The sequence below is a fragment of the Callithrix jacchus genome, chromosome 5 (genome assembly GCF_049354715.1).
Source record: "Callithrix jacchus isolate 240 chromosome 5, calJac240_pri, whole genome shotgun sequence".
In the NCBI taxonomy this organism is placed as follows: Eukaryota; Metazoa; Chordata; class Mammalia; order Primates; family Cebidae; genus Callithrix; species Callithrix jacchus.
Window position 1 is genome coordinate 86941687 of NC_133506.1, and position 22204 is coordinate 86963890.

The 22204-nt window shown below is 42.3% G+C and overlaps 2 protein-coding genes and 1 pseudogene across 12 annotated transcripts in view; 1 reads left to right on the plus strand and 2 right to left on the minus strand.

Moving 5' to 3' along the window:
• KANSL1 (KAT8 regulatory NSL complex subunit 1) overlaps nt 1–22204 on the minus strand; it is a 207458-nt gene that overhangs the window by 171667 nt on the left and 13587 nt on the right. For 4 of the 11 annotated variants that reach the window (XM_008996846.5, XM_008996845.5, XM_017972442.4 and 1 more), the window contains exon 1: nt 1876–2476. The exons of 4 other annotated variants lie outside the window; for them this stretch is intronic. The gene's annotated coding sequence lies outside the window, so the exon portion shown is untranslated. Of the gene's footprint in view, nt 1–1875; nt 2477–2812; nt 3132–22204 lie in introns of those variants that run through there. 3 more of the 11 variants (XM_035300254.3, XM_054255963.2, XM_035300249.3) reach the window with 1 other exon arrangement.
• LOC118153499 (uncharacterized) lies at nt 1881–6283 on the plus strand. The gene has a single exon (XM_035297935.3). The coding sequence runs from the start codon at nt 1920–1922 to the stop codon at nt 2814–2816; it is 897 nt and encodes a 298-aa protein (XP_035153826.2). The 5' UTR covers nt 1881–1919; the 3' UTR covers nt 2817–6283.
• On the minus strand, nt 4167–4488 carry LOC108591756 (cytochrome c oxidase subunit NDUFA4 pseudogene; annotated as a pseudogene).

The following is a 22204-nucleotide window of genomic DNA, read 5'->3' on the forward strand; positions in this document are numbered from 1 at the left end:
AATGGTCCAAACCATTGACAATGTGCATGGTAAGAGGATCAATGCATACTCAAGAATAACATTCCATATTTACTTTTAAAAAAATACGTTTAATTCACAACAGATTTTTTAAAATTGGAAAAACGTCTAGTAAACTATGTAGAAAAATCAGAAATGTACTCTGTATTTTATAAAATAGGAATTTGCTCAAATATGCGGAAAACTGATATGAAGAAACAGAAAAATAACATACTTCTAAAACTACAGGAAAGTAAAAATGTCTAAAAAAACCGAAATGCTAACGAAACACACTTAGCATTAGGCAGAAAACAATTACTACTCAAAAGTATTCACTGTTGATAGAAGGTTAAAAAAAAAAAACAGTTTTAACTGACAACGCCTGTAGACAATTGAAATTTTCTAAATTGGTCAGACAGTATGCTAGAAAAGGAACCAAGTACAGCCTATAGAAAAGGGGGAAGGGAAAACACACCCACTTGAGCCTTTGTAAATAATGGTCCTTTAAATGACCCAAAAAACAGAGAAAATAGAAATTACAGACCATCCTGACAAATGGAAAACATATTCTAACGTACTAGTTTCCATACTTGAAAGGACTTTGAAGACGAAGTTCAGTAGCAATCTGTAACTATATCATGATTATGCAAGGCAAAGATTATGTAATTTTATCGTTTATTTTAAAACGTTCTCCGACTCTAAAACTAAAACACTAAAACATTTTGATCTCTCCAAAGGGGAGAGGAAAGGTTCCTCTGGGCTGCAATTTAAAATATAAACACACACCCCAAAACAAACAAAAAAACACAATGATTGCTAACCACGTGACAAAGGAGATGGCAACACCAGGATTGTGAATGGAGGGGAGGGAGGCGAGGCTGGAGGACTAGAGAGATTTCTCGGAACTTTGGGGACCGCGGGAGTCTGTCTCTCGACCCTAGAGGCACTAAACTCCAGCCCCTACGAGTTGTGCTAACACCCTCAAGTACAGTTTTATTAATAGGTCACCAAAAATGCTCCAGTGACCTCCAGGATAAAGGGGGGGGGGATCGAGGAAGAGGAAAGAGAGCAATTTAAAGTGGCGCCATCATGTCACCCCTTCTCCCCTAAGGCAATCAATAAGCAATAGTTAAGTAACATGTTTCTCTTCAAATCCACATTGGGATACCAACATTGGAAAACAAGAGGATTTTTAAGTAAAACAAGCGAGTAGGGCTGTTTATCGTATGGAAAATATTAAACTATTTGCTAAGAATCAAAAGACGGTCAGCCGGAAAACAGGCCCCCCAAAAGGCAGTAAGAGTCCAACTCACTTAAAAGCAAATAAATGCCTCTTCCTCTTTAGTTAAAACACACACAAAAAAAAAACAAAAAAAAACCCACGTCGGCCTGAGGGAGGCTACATCTGAAAACGTAAGTGACCTGAATTTACAGGCAACAAAAATAATAAATGAAACAATCAGAGTTGTGATACAAACCATGCAACGCGCAAGATATGTGTTTCGAGGAGAGAAAGGCCTTCTGCAGTCAAGAGAAGTTCAAGGCGAGAGCCAGAGTTTGTTTGGGGGGTTCTTTTACGGGAATAAATCATGTTCTCCAGGCCGCCTTTTTAAATAGAACGCCAAAGGAAAAGCTGGCGAACGAGGCGGCAGCTGCTGGGGAAGGGCCCCCGCACACCCCCGCCCTTGGGGCGACTCCCAGCCCGGACCCGCAGCGGGGAAGCCCGGAGAGGCCATTTAAAGTTCCGGGGGTTTTTTCTCCCCTGCCCTGCCTTTCTAGTTACAACTAACAAAGAGAGAGAGAAATGGGAGCCACAGGGAGAGAGAGGAGAAGGAGAAAGGGCAGCGGGAGGAGGAGAGGAGCAGCAGCAGCACCTACCACGTGATGGAAGAGCGTAGCCCGGGCGGATTCAGCCCCACAAAATGGGCGCAGTTTGCAAACAGCCCCCCGGCCTGGGCGCCGAGGGCCAGCAACGGGCGGGGGCGCGCGGCTGCGGCTTCGGCCCGGGCCCGCCGCTCTCCTCCCCCCCGGCGCCCGGAGCCGCCCTGACTTTCCGGGCGGGGGGGCGAGGCGGAGGGGGAGGGGAAGGCGGCGGCGGGGAGAGGCTGCTTTTTCTTCTCTTTCGGGCCCTTTCTCGGCCTTCCTCCGCTCCGGCGTGGCCCAGGCAGGGCCAGGGACCGCAGCCCGGCCGGGAGGGAGGGCGGGCGGGGGCAGAGGGTGAAGCCGTACCCCCGCCCCGCACAAACAAGCACCGCCGTCTGCAGCCCGAACCCGCACCCCGGCCGCCACCCCCGGCCGCCTCTTTCTGGCCGGGGAGCGCGCTTCAGCCGTTCCCCGCGCCGCCGCGGCGAGACGAGTCGGCTTCGCTACGGTGCTCGGTTCTCCCGCCGGCTCGGCGAGCGGTGGCGGCGGTGGCGGCGGCGGCGGCGGCACTGGGAAAATGGCGGCCGAGCTCCTTTTCCCTCCCCCCCTTTAATCTGAAGCGGAGGGAGAATGGAGCGAGCGAGCAAGCGGGCGAGCGCCGGGGACACGGGGAGGAGGGACAGCAGCGCCTCCGCCGGCTGCGGCTGCGGCGGCGAAGGGCCGCTCCACCCCGGCGCGCCGCCAGGGGGCGCCCGCCACGCCGCCCCCGCGGGCCGCCAGGAGGCGCGGCCGCCGCCGCCTCAGTCATGGCTCCTAGCCGCGGCCGCTGTTTTTGTGCCTCCATCTGCGGAGGCCGCGGCAACCGGCCCCAGCTGCCCCGGACGTGCGGCGACGGCACGCAGCACTGCGGCAGACGGGAGCCGGCCCTCGCTGCAGCCAAGGTGAGGCTAACCTGAGGCACACTGACGCCGTCACATTCCCTCCGTGCTGGGGCCGGCGGTGCGGCGCGCCGGCTGTGAGGGGCAGGGCGGGTCGGCGTCGCGGTGCGAGAGGACTTGAGCGAGGAACTGTTTGCACTATGTAGTAAAGAGGCTAAGGCCGTCGGCGCCACTCTACTCCAGGGCTAACCGTGAACTGAACCGGGCAGAAAACGCCCTGACCAGTGCAGCGGCTTCCGCCACCCGCCCTTTGTCCTAGCAGCCAGCCTCCGTACACTGCAGCACGGCTGGGCACTAGCCACAGCACCACGCTCCGCAGCTACCAGAGTGGGTGGCGGGGGCCGGGGCGGGGGGGCGCACGTAGTTTTCGCGCAGGCGCGAGCCAGGGCCCGCGCCGGGCCAGCCCGGGAAGGTGCAGCCGGGAGCCAGAGTGGAGGTGATGGCCCCGCCAGCGCCGGGCCCGCTGGGAACTGTAGTTTTCGTCAACACGCGTCTTGTTTGGGGTGTCACGGCTTGGCAGATCCGCCAAAACAGGCAAATGGCATTACACAATGAGTATTTATGCTTCCTGCCGCCACCAAAAGGAAGTTCACTGCCATGCTAAAGTTTAACAAAGAACTCCATAGAAAAACACAAATCTCACAACAAAAAGCCAACTTCCCACCTTGTTACCAGAGTTGGTTTAAAGTGGTGGCACCTTATCATTTCTCATGACCAGTTTGTCACTACAGAATTTTATATCGTTCCCAAAATACGGCCTTAAAATAATGGAATCTTTCCTGGACTTAAAGAATTCAGAAACATTATGTAATACAAGGTGTCACACTTACACAAAATGTAATTCTACCATCCTTTAAAGAAAAAGCTGCCAAAAGATGAGTACAGTACCTTGAGATTTAAAAGAGTAATCTAGGAGTCATCAAAATTAGCTTAAATGACTGAATAAAAAAAATGGTGCAAATCATTAGGTCATCAAATTCGGCAGATAAGAAGGGTATGTATGCTCTACTACCAAAAAGGAAGACGCAAAATGCTTCACACTTTTTTGTGGCTTACCAGAACCAATATCCGGCATTATACGTCATTTCTGCTGATCAAAAAACACCCATTCGTTACAGAACGGTTTTAGTTTTCCCACAAAGTTACACTAACTTACCTACCCCTGCAAAATCTGCACCTAGGTTTCTGCGAGTTTCCATTTATACTTTTTTTTTTTCAAGTTTCAGTTATTTATTAATCAGTGTAATCACCAATAGATTACATTAACATGATTTCATGCATTTAGAGAAGAAATATTTCCTGGTTCAGTGGAAAATTGTGCGGATGGCTTCTGGAAGACCTTCATTTTAAAGCAGCTTTACATTCCATTTAGAAATCTGGACGTTCTTTCTTCAGTTTGCTGTAATCCACATTCACTGAGTAGAACTTGTATTGATCATTGGGACCCAGTTTGTTCCAGGGCTCTGGGTTATTCTTTTTGTCCCAACAAACATCTGGATTGAACAATGCCAAACGCAAGAGATACAGGGCTGCTCCACCACCTCCAGCTCCAATAAATACAAAGAGGGGGATCAAGCTCGGATGCTTCTTGGCCTGACCTAAGATGAGGCGGAGCATGTTTGCGGCAGAGACCTCAGATTGGAAAGAAGAAAATGAGCCCAGCCACCAGGCCCCGGACTAAGTAGTATCTTCCATTTATACTCTTAAAATCACACTTTTAAGCCATGGTTCTCAAGCATCAAAAGCAGGCAGTTTAGAGTCATAGGGTCAAATTACACAAATAATAAACTAATATATGTATACATATTTGTATACACATCCAAAAGAGGTCCTTAGTCTTGGATTTTTAATTTACGACCTTGGAGGAAAACTTTAATTGACTTTTTAAATGTACATACATACACTATTTTTTACATAAATAGTAATTCAACAAAATACAGCAGAAGGGTATTGGACCAATAGATGGCGAACTAGAGCCCCAATCTGAGGCTTCTGAAATCTCAATTAGCAGAATGAAAAACACCAAATAAGGCAAAGCCCTTTGCAGTGTGTACTTAAGTATTAAATTCAGAGACACCATAACAAAATAATCTTACTACTGCTCCAAATTTTTAAAACTCAACTGTCATGAACTGTCATTAATTAGGCAACCAAATAAAGTTATATGAAGTACATTTTTCCAATAGATTAGGAGAAAGATGGAAAATGTTCATTTTTAAAACCATGTATTTGGGGAAAATAAAAATTCCACATTCCCCTTTCTCTCATTGCTTAGTGCAAGAGTCAGGAGTTCACAGGGTTCATGGCACTTAGTCAACCTGTTTTATATTTTATCTAAAATCACACATCTTTCTTCCTAGGCACCAATTTTTACTTTTCTTTTTTTTGACAGGCTCTTGCTCTGTCACCCAGGCTGGAGTGCAGTGGTGCAATCACAACTCACTGCAGCCTCCCAGGCTCAAGCAATCCTCCTACCTCAGCCTCTTGAGTAGCTGCTGGCACTACAGGCATATGCCACCATGCCCAGCCTTTTTTTTTTTTTTTTTTTTGGTAGATAGTCTCCCTATGTTGCCCAGGCTGGTCTTGAACTCCTGGACTGGAGTACTGGCATTACAGGCATGAGCCACTGCACAAAAATCTTACAAAGACAAATGAATTTTCTTAAATTTCCCCCCCAAAAAAGTGGATGTCAAAAAGGCTGATTGAAAATGCCTCGACACAAAATAAAACAAAAAAAGATTTAAGGAAAAAGGCCTGGTGTAGCAGCTCACTCCTGTAATTCCAGGACTTTGGGAGGCTAAGGTGGGAGGATCACTTGAGCTCAGAAGTTGGAGACTAGCCTGGGCAACATAGCGAGACCCTATCTCTACAAAAAATTATAAAATTAGCCAGGTGTGGTAGCATGTGCCTGCAGTCCCAGCTACTCTAGAGGCTAAGGCAGGTTTGCTTCAGCCTGGGAGGTCAAGGCTGCAATAAGCCATGATCATGCCACTGTAGTTCAGCCTGGATGAGAGAGTGAGACCTCATCTCAAAATGAAAAGTGATAAAAAAATGAAAAGACCATCACATGTCAAATCACTCTTGGAATAGTCATGGTTGACTCTCCAATAGCCACTCTATTATTCTGCTTAGTTTTAACCCATTCTCTTTGCCAGTGACTGGTTAGGAATGGCCATGAGATGTGAGCAGAAGCCCCCAGACAGCCTCCAAAAGAGAACTTTTAGAAAAGATTCTTCCATCCTAAAGATGATGGAGGAAAAAACAGTCCCTCTTCCTCAGACAGTGACACCTCAAACTGCTACAGTCACCTTTGCAGCAAGACTGAAGATGCCACCAACTTCAAAGGGAATAGAGAGTTGTCAAGAAACTTGGTCCTTGGTGACAGCATTAAGCCACTGTATCAACAGTCTGACAATTTGCATGACTTCTGGATTTCCAGCCACATTAGAACAATGTAACAATAAACATGTATTAATTGTTTAAGCCAATTTGAGTTAGGCTCCTTATACATGAAGTCAAAAAACAATGATTGAGTTCTTATGTTTTTTAGTATTTGTATATAACTTTATGATTATGGTATTATATATAACTTATTTTATATAATCTTATTTCTTCAGAAAAGACATTCCGTGGCCACAAATGGTGACTGACACCTATAGTCCCAGCACTTTAAGAGGCCAAGGTGAGAGTATTGCTTGAGCCCAGGAGTTTGAGAACAGCCTGGACAAAATAGCAAGACCTCATCTCTTCAAAAAATAAGCAATAAAAAAATTTAGCCAGGTGTGGTGGCATACGCCTATAAGTCCAAGCTACTCAGAGGCTGAGGCAGGAGGATAACTTGAGCCCAGGAGGTCAAGGCTGAATTGAGCCATGATCACGCCACCACACTCCAACCCGAACAACAAAGCAACAACCTCTCTCAAAAAAAGGAAAGAAGACCGGGCATGGTGGCTCACACCTGTAATCCCAGCACTTTGGGAGGCTGAGGCAGGTGGATTACCTGAGGTCAGGAATTCAAGACCAGCCTGGCCAATATGGTGAAACCCTGTCTCTACTAAAAATACAAAAATTAGCCAGGTGTGGTGGTAGGCGCCTATAGTCCCAGCTAATGGGGAGGCTGAGGCAGGATAATCACTTGAAACCAGGAGGCAGAGGCTGCAGTGAGCTGAGATCATGCCACTGCACTCCAGCTTGGGCGATAGAGTGAGACTGTCTCCAAAAAACAAGAAAGAGGGAGGGAGGGAGGGAGTGAGGGAGGGAAACAGAAAGGAAGGAAGGGAGGGAGAGAGGGAAGGAGGGGGGAGGGATGAAGGGAAGAAAGAAAAGGAAAAGAGAGAGAAACAAAGAAGGAAAGGAAAGAAGGAAAGTATTCCTTCTATACACAACTCTGTAGGTACAGATAGACATAGATATCCATCAGATATCCATCTTTGTCTATGTTCTCTCTACCTAGAAAATCAAGACCATCCCTTGTCACCACCATTCCTTATTCATTCCTCTCTCCAATCCACCTACAACTCATGTTATCCTCTTATATTCCACCACACCACTGTTATCATTTGCTAATTTCACTTAGCAATAATGTAGGCTGGGCAAGGTGGTGCACGCCTGTAATCTCAGCACTTTGGAAAGCTAGGGCGGGCAGATCACCTGAGGACAGGAATTCGAGATCAGCCTGGCCAACATGGCGAAACCCTGTCTCTACTAAAAATACAAAAATCAGCCAAGCATGGTAGTGCATGCCTGTAGTTCCAACTACTTGGGAGGCTGAGGCACGAGAATCACTTGGGCCCAGAAGGCAGAGGTTGCAGTGAGCTAACACCACTGCACTCCAGCCTAGGTGACAGAGGGAGACTGTCTCAAAAAAAGAACCAATAATGTACAGAGTTAGCACTACATTACCCCTGGTTAAATGCTCTCTGTAATTCCTCTGAGACTGTTTTCATATACCAGTCTTGCCACCTCAAGCTAGCCTGAAAGCCCTTGCAGGCAGGAACTGTGGTTGTCCTTATTTAAGATCTGTAACTCTCATCTACAAATAATAAACATATTCCAAAAGGCACTAACTTCTCTACCACAGACCTTCTAAAAAAGCCAGAAATTCCTAAACAGAATATTCTCTCACAAATTCAGTACCGTGTATGTCCAAACTAATCTCAAAAGGACAATGAATACCTTTTTTTGCACTTAAAAAAGAACGAACTGTTATATATTAACTGAGGACAAGTCCTAAAGCCTAGGCCATTTGGTTTCAAAAGCACCAGGACCCCTTTTTTGTTACCTAGGACTTAGCCCAGAGCCTGGCACAAGAGACACATCATAAGAAGTGACTGAATAAATGAAAAAGGTTAGAGTGTTGTACTTAAGTGCACAGGACCCAGGGTTGCTCCAGATTTTAATCCTGCCTCCCTCACTTACTCTTTGTGTTTCTTTTTTTTTTTTTCCCGGGAATCATAGAACTTGCATATTCAAGTTCTGTGGTAGTTTAGGGGCATCTGAGGTCACTTCCGAGTATTGGGTCTCTAAGGTTGTTAGATACATTACCATAGGGTCATTTAAATAATTGGTTCTTTAGAGTGCTTAGACTCCAAAGAATATCCTGAAATTATTCATTCAGGATATTTTATGCATTTGAGTTAGGATTGTTTAGGGTTCAAATGCCTTAAAAGTCTTATAGAGATTTTTAAGGTTTAGGTTCTATTTTGATTGCTTAGAGCTTTTTAAGGGTGATTTTTGTCACTTGGCACCATTTATATTCATGGGAAATTATTTAGCATTTAAAGTTGTTTTTTTTTCTCTTTTTTTTGAGAGAAGGAATGAAAAAAAAATGAGTAAAGGAGAGGAAGAAAGAGGGAGGGTGAACAGAAATATTGCTTTATTCTGAAAAAAAATGGGTATTAATAATGGCCAATCAATGTTTCATTTAAACCTATGAGTAGGTGTGATGTGGTATTGACAAGAATGTATATTTTGTGTATTTGAAGTGGAGAGCTCTATAAATATTTATTAAGTTTACTTGTTCCGGATCTGAGTTCGAGGTTACCCACAAAGGCAAGCCAATCAGACTTACAGCAGATCTCTCAGCAGAAACTCTACAAGTCAGAAGAGAGTGGGGGCCAATATTCAACATCCTCAAAGAACAGAACCTTCAGCCCAGAATTTCATATCCAGCCAAACTAAGCTTCACAACTGAAGGAAAAATAAAATCTTTTATGAACAAACAAGTACTCAGAGATTTTATTACCACCAGGCCTGCTTTACAAGAGCTTCTGAAAGAAGCATTACACACAGAAAGAAACAACCAGTATTAGCCTTTCGAAAAATATACCAAAAAGTAAAGAGCACCAACATAAAGAAGAATTTACATCAACGAATGGATAAAACAGCCAGTTAACATCAAATGGCAGTAACCCTAAATTTAAATCGACTAAATCCCGTAATCAAAAGACACAGCCAAAACCCAATGGCATGTTATATCCAGACCTGTTTCACATGCAAGGATACACAAAGACTCAAAACAAAGGGATGGAGAAAGATTTACCAACCAAATGGAGAGCAAAAATAAATAAATAAATAAATAAATAAAAAGCAGGAGTTGCAATTCTCGTATCAGATAAAATAGATTTTAAAGCAACAAAGATATAGTGGTAAAAGGATCAATGCAACAAGAGCTAACGATCCTAACACCCAGATACATAGAGACTTAGATTCAATGAGACAGAAAATTAATAAGGATATCAAGGACTCTTTGTGTTTCTTTGGGCAAAGTACTTAATCTGCTCTGTAAAATGGAGATAATAATACCACCTACCTCTTCTATTACTGTTATTAGTGAATGAAGCTATATACAGTTCTAAACTTTAAATATTAAAATCTGAGTTAAGCAAAAATCAGCACCTCTTTCCTAACTCAAACTTCAAATGCCTATCTACTTAGAACTTGGACCTAATTTTTATTTATTTATTTATTTATTTTTTGAGACAGAGTTTTGCCTTTATTGCCCAGGCTAGAGTGCAGTGGTGCAATTTTGGCTCACTGCAACCTCCACTTTCTGAGTTCAACCGATTCTCCTACCTCAGCCTCCTGAGTAGCTCAGATTACAGCTGCCCACCGCCACGCCTGGCTAAATTTTTTTGCATTTTTAGTAGAGATGGAGTTTCACCATGTTGGCCAAGCTGGTCTGGAACTCCTGACCTCATGATCTGCCCGCCTCAGCCTCCCAAAGTGCTGGGATTACAGGCATGAGCCACATCGCTGGACTTAATTTAAAAAAAAAAAAAAGCCTGGGTATGGTGACTCACACATGTAATTCCAGCACATCAGGAGGCCAAAGAGGGTGGCTCACCTGAGGCCAGGAGTCTGAGACCAGCCTGGGTAACATAGGGAAACCCAGTCTCTACTAAAAATACAAAAATTACCCCGGCATTGTGGCACATGCCTATAGTCCTAACTACTTGGGAGGCTGAGGCAGGAGAATCACTTGAACCCAGGAGATGGAGAATGTAGTGTGCCAAGATAGGACCACTACACTCCAGCCTGAGTGACAGAGCGGGACTCCATTTCAAAAAAAACAAAATCCCTGTCTACAGATTCTGGCAAACAATGTTTTCATTCATGAACTTAGATAAAACTATACATAAAAATACTTTGAGCTCCCTAAAAACATTCTAATTCTGAAAAAGAGTATTTATAATCATAAATCAAATGCCACATTAAATACTTAAAATACATTTAATTCAACAAAAATCTAGTGAGTACCTATTAAGCTCAAGAATTTATTCTAAATATTGCAGAAATGAACACATCAACCTATTTGAAAACCATTATTAAAATGAAAACCATTATGAAAGAAACATCTTTAAGCTGAAACTGAGGCATGTTCTCACATTAATATTTAACCGGCTAAATATTAAATAGAAAGCCAGAGTAAACTGAACCAAAGTTAAGAAATTTAAGTCAAAAAATTTGAGATGTAGAAGGAATATGTTCAGCCTCCACATTTTATTAGTGTGAAAATGAGGCCAACAGAAAGAAGCCAATTAAGAGACTGCCAAAGCCTCAAAGCTGGGATCAGGGTCTTTCAGGCTTCAATTCTCACTTTTCCCACTTCTAATTCAACAGTGCTACTCACTTGAACTGGACATGCAAACGTGAAAGAAATTAAACCTAAACAATACTACTTATTTCACAGTTTCACGGTATAAAGATTTGGCCAAATGCAAGTAGAAGAACATTCTCACAATGATTACAGTGACTACAAAGCTCGGAAATCAAGATTTTTTTCATTAAATGGAGGCCTTAACTGATTCAAAATATCATACAGTATTTTTATGTACTAAATCCAGTAGAAACAAACTTTCAATATGATTAAACAACTTAAGGTATCTGAAAGCATTTCATAAATGGCAAAGTATTACAAGAACGCATAGCACTCCATTTCAATCCAACCTAACAACATAATTTTCCTCCTCGTACTACTGATACAAACTCCAGGATTTACATAAAGATAGTATTTTACCATCTTACCCTAGAACCGATCCAATAACTCATACAAAAGAAAAACTAATTCTTAGGCAGCCTTATGATTTAACTGTGTTAGTAATGAAAACAATACTGTAATAGGTTAAACCTAAATGCACTAGTAAGTCTAGAAATAATTTATTTTAGGATAAATTATTAGGATAATTCAGAAGACAGCATTAAAGCTCAACTGAATTCAATTATATCACTTAAACAAGTCAGGTTCTCTCAGGCCATTAGCTATTATTAAAATCTAACACCCAAGATTGCTGGTCTTCTCCAACGTGGCGGATTTAATAGCAGCTACTAGTAGTGCTATTTTTAGTGCACTATTCTAGTGCAAGCAGTTTAACCAGGATTTTGTATGAATATTTTAATAAAGTTCCTCAAGGAGTTCACGTACACGTACACACACACACACATATATATATATATACACCCTGATTATTTTGGTGAATTTTAGTTAATTCTAAAGCTTTTAACTTTAGTTTAGAATATTTTAAAATTCTCAAGTAACTAGAATGTGTGGTTAACCCCAAAAGTTCAATGACCAAACATAGAAGGAGTATTCTAATATACTGATTTTGTAAATGAAGTGATATCAAATGAAGCAATCTATGCAGGACCTAAACGTTTTTTCAGATAATAAAGTTGAATGTCAGAATTTGCCCAAAATGTACCAAGAAACTACCTAAGTTCTTTTCCAAAGGAAACATAAAGGTAAATATGCAGAACTTCAAGGCAACTGTGAGCAGCCAAGTTGTAGAGGGCCTGATAAAAGTGAGTCAGAAGGAAAAGTGTTCAAAGAGAAAAGGAGGTGGCAGGTGTACAAGGCAAAACACACTTGCTGATTCTAAGTTATCATTAACGTATAAAATCTTGTTCTGATGGCATGGCAAACCTAGGGATTTTTGGAAGATGGCAGACCTGTTTCCTCCAATGAAGAGGCATGCCATTCTTGGAAAGGAACATCATTATTATTATTATTATTATTATTATTATTATTATTGAGACGGAGTCTCAGTCTGTTGCCCAGGCTGGAGTGCATGATGCAATCTTAGCTCACTGTAACCTCCGCTCCCTGGGTTCAGGTGATTCTCCTGCCTCAGCCTCCCAAGTAAGTGGGATTACGGGTGCATGCCACCATGCCCGGCTAATTTTTGTATTCTTGGTAGAGATGGAGTTTCACCATGTTGGCCAGGCTGGTCTCAAACTCCTGAACTCAGGTGATCCGCCCACCTCAGCCTCCCAAAGTGCTGGGATTATAGGCATGAGCCACAGTGCCGGGCCTGGAACATTACTTTTTAACTAATTCTTGGATTCTTGAACTTCTCCTGTATATATTCAGTGGCTTCAGTTACTCCCCTGTTTGTGTGTTTCTGAGTGTACATAGAACCAAGTTCAAGGCAGAGGTTGCAGTAAGCCAAGATCGCGCCACTGCATTCCAGGCTAGGCGAAAGAGCAAGACTCCATCTTGAAAAAGAAAAGAAATTCTCTTCAGGATATGTGTAGTGTATAATGTGTATATGAAACATAGAATTTCATGTTTAGATTTGGGTCCCATCTCCAAGATAGTAGAGTATGTACATGCAAACATCCCAGAATCTGAAAAATCTGAAATCTGAAACTCTCTGGTCCCAAGCATTTCAGATAAGGGATACTCAATGTATACAGAGCAAAATGCAATATTCATTGTTTCAAGCTAGAAAAGGAGTCTTCAGCGAAATATGTCCTGCTTGTAACTGCTCCAAACAGCTGTATACCCTGAAAAGTACAAGGAAAGCTAAAGAAGCGCTTACTTAGACCGTTTATAGATAATTATGCATGGTCATAACCCCTGAATATAATCCTTCTATACAGAAGATAAAACCTAAAATTTAATGTTTAAATTGTCATGGGTACAAGACCATCAGCTACTGAGAACATGACTGGAATTCAGAAAGTGCTGAAGGTCCTGTCTTATCTCTGTAATTAACTTACTAAGAAATCATGTATGATTTTCTCAACCGCAATCTTTTTCATTTCTGAATTAGATTGACAAAAATTATAGAATCTAACATTCAGTATTTCCAAACATATTCCAAATTAATTCTCACAATCACATTTGAAACAAATTTATCTAATGAGATGTGTCCCAACTGAACTAACTTTAACCACCAGTGGAAAAATTAAAATAGTTAAATGAAATTGTATCTTCTGTGGTACAAGAAGTTCTTCAGGTCAGGTGCGGTGGCTCACCCGTGTAATCCCAGCACTTTGGGAAGCCAAGGCCTGCGGACTGACTGAGCTCAAGAGTTCAAGACCAGTCTGAGCAACACAGTGAAATCCGGTCTTTACTAAAATACAAAAAATTAGCTGGGCGTGGTGGCATGTGCCTTTATTCCCAGCTACTCGGGAGGTTGAGGCAAAAGAATTGCTCGAACCCAGGAGTTAGAGGTTGCAGTGACAGTGAGCCGAGATCATGCCACTGCACTCCAGCCTGGGTGACAGAGCAAGACTCCATCTCAAAAGAAATAAACAAGTCCTTCAGCACAGAGGGTAGAAAAAAACAACTACTCACACTTCCCAGAATACCTACCATGGCAATACCAAAATATGACCATGCTTGTTAATATTTAGGCCAGGGCATAAAATTTTTATAACACAAAATTTATAATCCAAATTTGAATGATTTTCTTCAATTTTCAGTAAAACACCCTATTAAAGCCCTACAATTAATATATATTCATTCATAAGCATACTGAGTACCTAATGAATGTTAAACACTGTAGGAAAAAATACTCAGTCACTTTATAAGCTATGTGGTTGGTAGTCAAGAAAAAATCCTTTCTACTCACTGATACTTTAAATGATTAAAAACTCCAAAGCTAAAACACCATCAGAGAACAATGAAAAATTTTTAATGTGTTTATGCTTCTAATTCTATTTTCTTCTGGCCTCTTGAGCTTCCCTAAATCATCCCAGGAATGCTAAAATTGGGTGTTATTTATGGTATAACTAAAATGAAATAGGAAAGTAAGTACAACAAATAAAACTGAGAAAAAATCCAGGGAATAAAGCAGGCAGTAAGGATCTAAAGTTCTGTACTTGGAACCTCTACCTTCAATGTCTCACTCAAGGTAGGCAAGAGATCTAGAAAAGGAAAATTTCTGATGTAATCCAGTTGTATTTAATTCTGCAACTCCTTTCATCACAAATATCTGCTGTTGCCCTGGAAGAGGCTACTAGGTTTATTCTGACTACAAGTTCAATAATAAATGTTTTTTAAACAGTTGGCTGCCAAGTGTGGTGGCATATGCCTGTAATCCTGGCTATTTGGGAGGCTGAAGTGGAGGGATTGCTTGAGCCCAGGAGTTCTAAACTAGTCTGGACAAATGGCAAGACCTTATCTCATGGGTGGTGAAAAAAGGCAACCAAGCTGGGTGTGCCAGTCCCAGCTACTTGGGAGGCTGAGGCAGGAGGAGTGCTTGAAACCATAGGCCACTGTACTCCAGCCTAGGCAACACAGCAAAACCCTATCTCTAAATCAAACATAAAGAGGCTGGGTGTGGTGGTTCACACCTGTAATACCAGCACTTCAGGAGGCTAAGGCATGAGAATCACTTGAACCTGGGAAGCAGAGGTTGCAGTGAGCCAAGATCGCACCACTGCACTCCAGCCTGTGAAAATGAGACTGTTTCAAAAAAAAAAAAAAGACCTAGAAATAAATGTAACAAAAGCAGTGAAAATCTTATACTCTGAAATATATAAAAATTGCCAAAAGAAGTTAAAGAAATCCTAACTAAATGGAAAGGCCAGGTATGGCATACCTGTAATCCTAGCACTTGGGTAGGCTGAAGTGGGTGGACTGCTTGAGCCCAGAAGTTCAAGACCAGACTAGGCAACAAGGTGAGACCTCATCTCTACTAAAAAAAAAAAGAAATACAAAAATAAGCTAGGTGTGGTGGCATGCGCCTCTAGTCCTAGCTGCTTTGGGGGCTGAAGAGGGAAGATCACTTGAGCCTGGTAGGTTAAGGTTGCAGTGAACTGTGATTGCACTACTGTACTTCACTCCAGCCTGAATGACAGAGCAAGACCGTATCAAAAAAAAGGAAAGATATTTCATGTTCATGGATCAAAATGGATCAGAAGATGTAATACTGTTAAAATGGCAATATTCCCTAAATTGATCCACAGAATCAATGAGATCCCAGCACACCCAAAAGAATCTTGAAAAGGAAAAACAAAGTTGAAGGACTCACACTTCCTGATTTGAAAACATAATTCAAACCTACGGAAATCAAGACAGTGTGGAAGTGGCATAAGGATAAACATACAGATCAATGGACAATTAAGGGTTCCGAAATAAACCCGCACACTGACACTTAATTGATTTTTTTGAGAAGAATACCAAGACAATTCAGTGGAGCAAAGAATGGTCTTTTCAAGCCAGGTGCTGTGGCTCACACCTATAATCCCAGCACTTTGGGAGGCAAGGCAAGGAGGACTGCTTAAGGCCAGGAGCTCAAGACTAGCCTGGTCAACAAAGCAAGACTCCATCTCTACAAGAAACAAACAATGGTCTTTTCTTTTTAATTTTTTTTTTCTTTTCTTTTTTTTTTTTTTTTTTTAACAATGGTCTTTTCAACAAACCATGCTGGGACAACTGAATATTCACATGCAATAGAATGAAGTTGGACCACTATATCTCACACCATACACAAAAATTAACTCTAAATAAATTTAAAGATAGGTTATAGACCTAAATGTAACAGCTAAAACAATAAAATTCCTAGAGGAAAACATAAGCTAATCTTTATTTTATGGCTTGACATTAAAGAAAAACCAAGTAAATTGGACTTAATCAAAATTATAACATTTTGTAGATTAAAGGACACCATCGATTAATTGAAAACAATCCAAAGATGTGAGAAAATATTTGCAACTCATATATCTCACAAGGGATTTGTATCTAGTATATTTAAAGAACTCTTACAACTCAACAATAAAAAGAGAATCCAATTTTAAAATGGGCTAAGGCACAGTGGCTCACACCAAAAGGAGAAGATTGCTTGAGGCAAGGAGTTTGAGACCAGCCAGGCAATACAGCTAGACCCTGTTTCTACAAAATAAATTTTTTAAAAAAAATTAGCCAGGTCCGGGCGCGGTGGCTCATGCCTCTCATCTCAGCACTTTGGGAGGCCGAGATGGGTGGATCACCTGAGGTCAGGAGTTCGAAACCAGCCTAGCCAACATGGTGACACCCCATCTCTATTTAAAAAAAAAAAAAAAAAATTAGCCAGGCATGGTGGCACACGTCTGTAGTCCTAGATACTCAGGAGCCTAAGGCAGAAGGGTCCCTTGAGTCCAGGATATATAAAAATATGATTGGCCACTGCACTGTAGCCACAGTGACAGAGCAATACCTTGTCTAAAAAAAAAAGATGTATAAAAATAAAATTTAAATGTACAGAGAATTTAAATAGACATTTCTCCAAAGATATATGAATGGCCAATAAGCACATGAAAAGATCTCATCAGCTTGAGTCCATGGCATCCCAATACTTTGGGAGGCCATGGGGGGACTGCTCGACCTCAGAAGTTTGAGACCAGCCTGGGCAACATGGCAAAACCCCATCTGTACAAAAAATACAAAAATTAGCTGGGCATGGTGGCGCATACCTGTGATCCTAGCACTTTGGGAGGCTGAGGTGGGCAGATCACCTGAGGTCAGGAGTTTGAGACCAGCCTGGCCAACATGGTGAAACCCGGTCTCTACTAAAAACACAAAAATTAGCTAGGCATGGTGGCATGTGCCTGTAATCCTGTCTACTTGGGAGGCTGAGGCACAAGAATCACTTGAACCCAGGATGAGGACGGAGGCTGCAGTGAGCCGAGGTCATGCCACTGTACTGCAGCCTGGGTGACAGAGTGAGAATCCATCTCAGAAAAAAAAATGCCTGGGTGTGGTTGTACACACCTGTAGTCCCAGCTACTCAGGACGCTGAGTCGAGAGGATCACTTGAGCCCAGTAGGTTGAAGCTGCAGTGAGCTGGAATCACAGCACTGCACTGCAGCCCAAGCTAAAGAGCAACACTTTGTCTAAAAAAGAAGGAAGCGGGGGAGGGGGAGGGAAGGGGAGGTCTTATTGTAATTAGTCATCAGGAAAATTCAATTCAAAACCACAATGATACACCACTTGACATCCACCAGGATGCTATAATCAAAACATTAAAAAAGAGACAATTACAAAGTGTTGGCAAGACGGTGGAGAAACTGGAACCTTCATATGCTGCTAGAAATATAAAATGGTGCAGCTGCTTTGGAAAATAGTTTTGGTGGTTACCTAAAAAGTTATAGTTACCATATCACCCAACAATTCCTGTCTTAGGAATATACCCAAGAGAAATGAAAACAGGTATCCAAACAAAAAAATTACACAAGAATGTTCAGGGTCAGGTGCAGTAGCTCACACCTATACTCCCAGCACATTGGGAGGCTAAGGAGAAAGGACTGCTTGAGCCCAGGAGTTCAAGACCAATCTGGGCAACATAAGGAGATCCCATCTCTACAAAAAATAAAAAACTAGAAGGGAACAGTGGCTCACATCTGTAATCCCAGCACTTTGAGAGACTGAGGTGGGAAGATCGCTTGAGCCCAGAAATTTGAGATCAGCCTGGGCAACACAGTAAAACTCCATTTCCACAAAAAAATTTAAAAAGTAGCTGGACATGGTGGTGCATACTTTTAGTCCTAGCTACTTGGGAAGCTGAAGTGGGAGGATCACTTGAGTCAGGAGGTTGAGGCTATAGTGAGCCATGATTGTACCACTGCATTCCAGCCTGGGCAACAGAGCAAGACCCTGTCTCAAAAGTAAAAATAAAAATTAAAAAAAGCAAATGTGTCATACAAAGCATAAATATGGACTTTTAAATATTTTACTCAAAGCAATAGATAAAACAGGTGCTCAACCAAAATTTTTATTTTGTTAGAGACAGGGTCTCACTCTGTCACCCAAGCTGCTGGAGTGCAGTGGTGTGATCATAGCTCACTGCAACCTCAAACTCTTAGGCTCAATCAAGTGATCCTCTTGCCTCAGCCTCCTGAGTAGTGAAGACTACAGGCATGTGCCACCATCCTCAACTAGTTGTTTTATTTTTTGTAGAGACAGGGGTTTCACCATGTTGCCCAGGCTGGTCTAGAACTGCTGGCCTCAAGCAATCCTCCAGCTGTGGCCTCCCAAAGTGCTGGGATTACAAATGTGATCCACCATGCCCAGCCTCAACCAAAAATCTTGCTAACTAGCATAGAAAGGGGGAAGTGGGATGAAAAACTTTACTCAAAATAGAAGGACAATGCAAATGAGGAAAAACAATAAAAGACCATAAAGTGGTCAGGAGCACTAACACCTAGGCAGCCAAAACAACAATTAAAACCTTACAAGTGGCCAGGAGTGGTGGCTCACACTTTGGGAAGCTGAAGGAGGTGGATCACCTGAGGTCAGGAGTTCAAGACCAGACTGACCAACATGGTGAAACCCTGTCTCTACTAAAAATACAAAATTAGCTAGGTGTGGTGGCATATCCCCATAATCCCAGCTACTTGGGAGGCTGAGGCAGGAGAATCAATTGAACCTGGGAGGTGGAGATTGCAGTGAGCCAAGATCATGCCACTGCACTCCAGCCTGGGCAACAAGAGCAAAACTCCATCTCAAAAAAAAAAAAACCTTACAAGAAAATGCAGGCCAGGCACAGTGGCTCACACCTGTAATCCCAGCACTTTGGGAGGCCAAGAGGGGTGGATCATTTGAGGTCCAGGAGTTCAAGACCAGCCTGGCCAACATGGTGAAACACTCTCTCTACTTTAAAAAAAAAAAAAAAAAAAAAACAGCCAGACCTAGTGGCTCACACCTGTAATCCCAACACTTTGAGAGGCCAAGGCGGGTGGATCACGAGGTAAGGAGTTTGAGACCAGCCTAGCCAACATGACGAAACCCTGTCTCTACTGAAAATACGGAGGTTGCAGTGAGCCGAAATTGTGTCACTGCACTCCAGGCTGGGTGATGAGACCAAGACTCAGCCTCAAAACAAAAATTAGCCTGCCATGGTGGCGCACGCCTGTAGTCACAGCTCCTCCAGAGGCTGAGGCAGAAGAATCGCTTGAACCTGGGAGGCAGAGGTTGCAGTAAGCTGAGATTGCACCATTGAACTCCAGACTGAGCAACAAGAGCAAAATTCTGTCTCAAAACAAAGAAAAAAAAGAAAATGCAAAGCCACCTGAGAAACAGTTTAAATATATAAAAAGCTAGATGCCAAATAAAACTGTATGGGTCACTTGATAGACAGGATATAAACAGTGATGAAAAGCAAGACAGCTGATTACATAATTCTTATTTGCTTCAATATTTACTGGGGAAGATAGAAGAGAAAAGCTATCTAAATTACTCTTTGGCCGGGCACGGTGGCTCACGCCTATAGTCCCAGCACTTTGGGAGGCCGGGGTGGGTGGATCACAAGGTCAAGAGATCAAGACCATCCTGGTCAACAAGGTGAAACCCCGTCTCTACTAAAAATACAAAATTTAGTGGGATGTGGTGGTGCATGCCTGAGATCCCAGCTACTCAGGAGGCTGAGGTGGGAGAATTGCTTGAACCCAGAAGGCGGAGGTTGCAGTGAGCCGAGATCGTGCCATTGCACTCCAGTCTGGGTAACAACAGCGAAACTCCGTCTCAAAAAAAAAAAAAAAAAAAAAATTACTCTTTAAAGCATACAAATCACTAAGAGTGAGTCAAATGCATCATTAAATATACTAAATTCCTCAAACTGATATGTCAGATGTCAGGTAGTAATAAAAACCCAAAATAGTCTCTATGGGTTTTTTGTTATTGTTTTTTGAGACAGAGTCTAGCTCTGTTACCCAGGCAGGAATGCAGTGGTGCCATCTTGGCTCACTGCAACCTCAACCTCCCAAGTTCAAGCAATTCTCCCACCTCAGCCTCCCGCGTAGCTGGGATCCAAGGCATGCACCACCACATCCCACTAAATTTTGTATTTTTAGTAGAGACAGGGTTTTACTATGTTGCAAAGGCTGGTCTCAAACTCCTGACCTCAAGTGATCTGCCCCTCTCAGCCTCCCAAAGTGCTGGGATTTCAGGCATAAGCCACCATGCCCAGCCCGTTTTCTGTGTTTCACAGGCATTTAAGTACAAAGTACTAAACTGCAGGGCAGAACATTTTAGCTAACAGTCATATGAGTGACCTCTAAATCTCAGGAGGATAGAATCCACTTTTCCTTTGTCATCATTTTCCTTACTCAACTTCTGGCATATTAGGCACTCAATAAATATGTACTGAACAAAAATAAACAAAAAATGCTGTCATCAAAGTAACTCCCATCTACTCAAGTTTGCTGCACCTTCAAACTGCCCAAACTGGCAAATCTCTAATAGAAGATGGGCTCAGAAGACACATCAGCATGAATACCTTCTGAGGAAAAGACAACATGGATTCTAAAAGGGGAAATCATACCACACCAGTTCACCCAAATTCTCTAAGAAAACAAATATGTGAATATAATTTATGTGAGCTTTAACAAAACTCTTGATAAGATTCTAAATTAAAGATTATTTTTGCTGGGCGCAGTGGCTCATGCCTGTAATCCCAGCACTTTGGGAGGCCGAGGCAGGTGGATCATGAGCTCAGGAGTTCAAGACCAGCCTGGCCAAATAGGTGAAACACTGTCTATACTAAAAATACAAAAAAAAAAAATAAAAATTAGCTGGGCATGGTGGCAGGCACCTGTAATCCCAGCTACTCGGGAGGCTGAGGCAGGAGAACTGCTTGAACCTGAGAGGCGGAGGTTGCAGTGAGCTGAGATTGTCCCACTGTTCTCCAGCCTGGGCAACAGAGCAAGACTTTGTCTCAAAAAAAAAAAAAAAAAAAAAAAAGATTATTTTTTTAAAAACCTGAGTGACCACAGAAAGAGAACATTTACTGTAGACTGAACATAACTGAGACACAGAAAATTACGGGTTAGAGCTGAGATATTTCCCCAAATGAAGTATAAACAGAAGATTGATATTTGGTAAAAGACTGGCAATGTTTTGGAAATGCTATATTTAACATTTTAGTATATTTGTACAAAAAATACACAGAGAATTTCCCATTTTGCAGATGGAATGATGAGATTCCTAATAATAAAATACCACACTTCAGTTGGAAAAAAAAAATGGGAATAGAGAGATGGAAAGGGTTTCTAAAAGCATCAAATAAGAAACATTTGCAAAAACTAGGATTTATATTCAGCTTAGAGAACACTTTGGCAAGTATAAAAGCTGTCTAAATATCTGAAGTGTTATCTAGCAGAAGACAAACTAGACTTGCTCTAAGCAGTTCCTATGTAGACCAGACTGGACCCAAAGTAGAAATTCCAGAAGGGCAAATTCAACTCAAGGTTTTTTTTTAGAGTCTTACCCAAGCTGGAGGGCAATGGCACAATCTGGGCTCACTGTAACCTCTGCCTCCCAGGTTCAAGCAATTCTCCTGCTTCAGCCTCCCACATAGCTGGGATTACAGGCAACCACCATCATGCCCGGCTAATTTTTGAATTTTTGTAGAGACAGGGTTTCACCATGTTGGCCAGGCTTGTCTTGAACTCCTGAGCTCAGGTGATCACTTGCCTCAGCCTTCCAAAGTGCTGCAATTATAGGCATGAGCCACTGCACCCAGCCTCAACTCAAGCTTTCCAACCATCAGAACCAACTAAAAAGGTGATTCTTACCTTGGATTACCTCTAAGACCCCACTGAGATATGAGAGGTTAAAACATTACATGCAAGGAAATGGCAGGTATATTACAGCATGGACAAATGAAAAGTAAGGCATTTACAGGAAAAAAAAAAATCTAAGC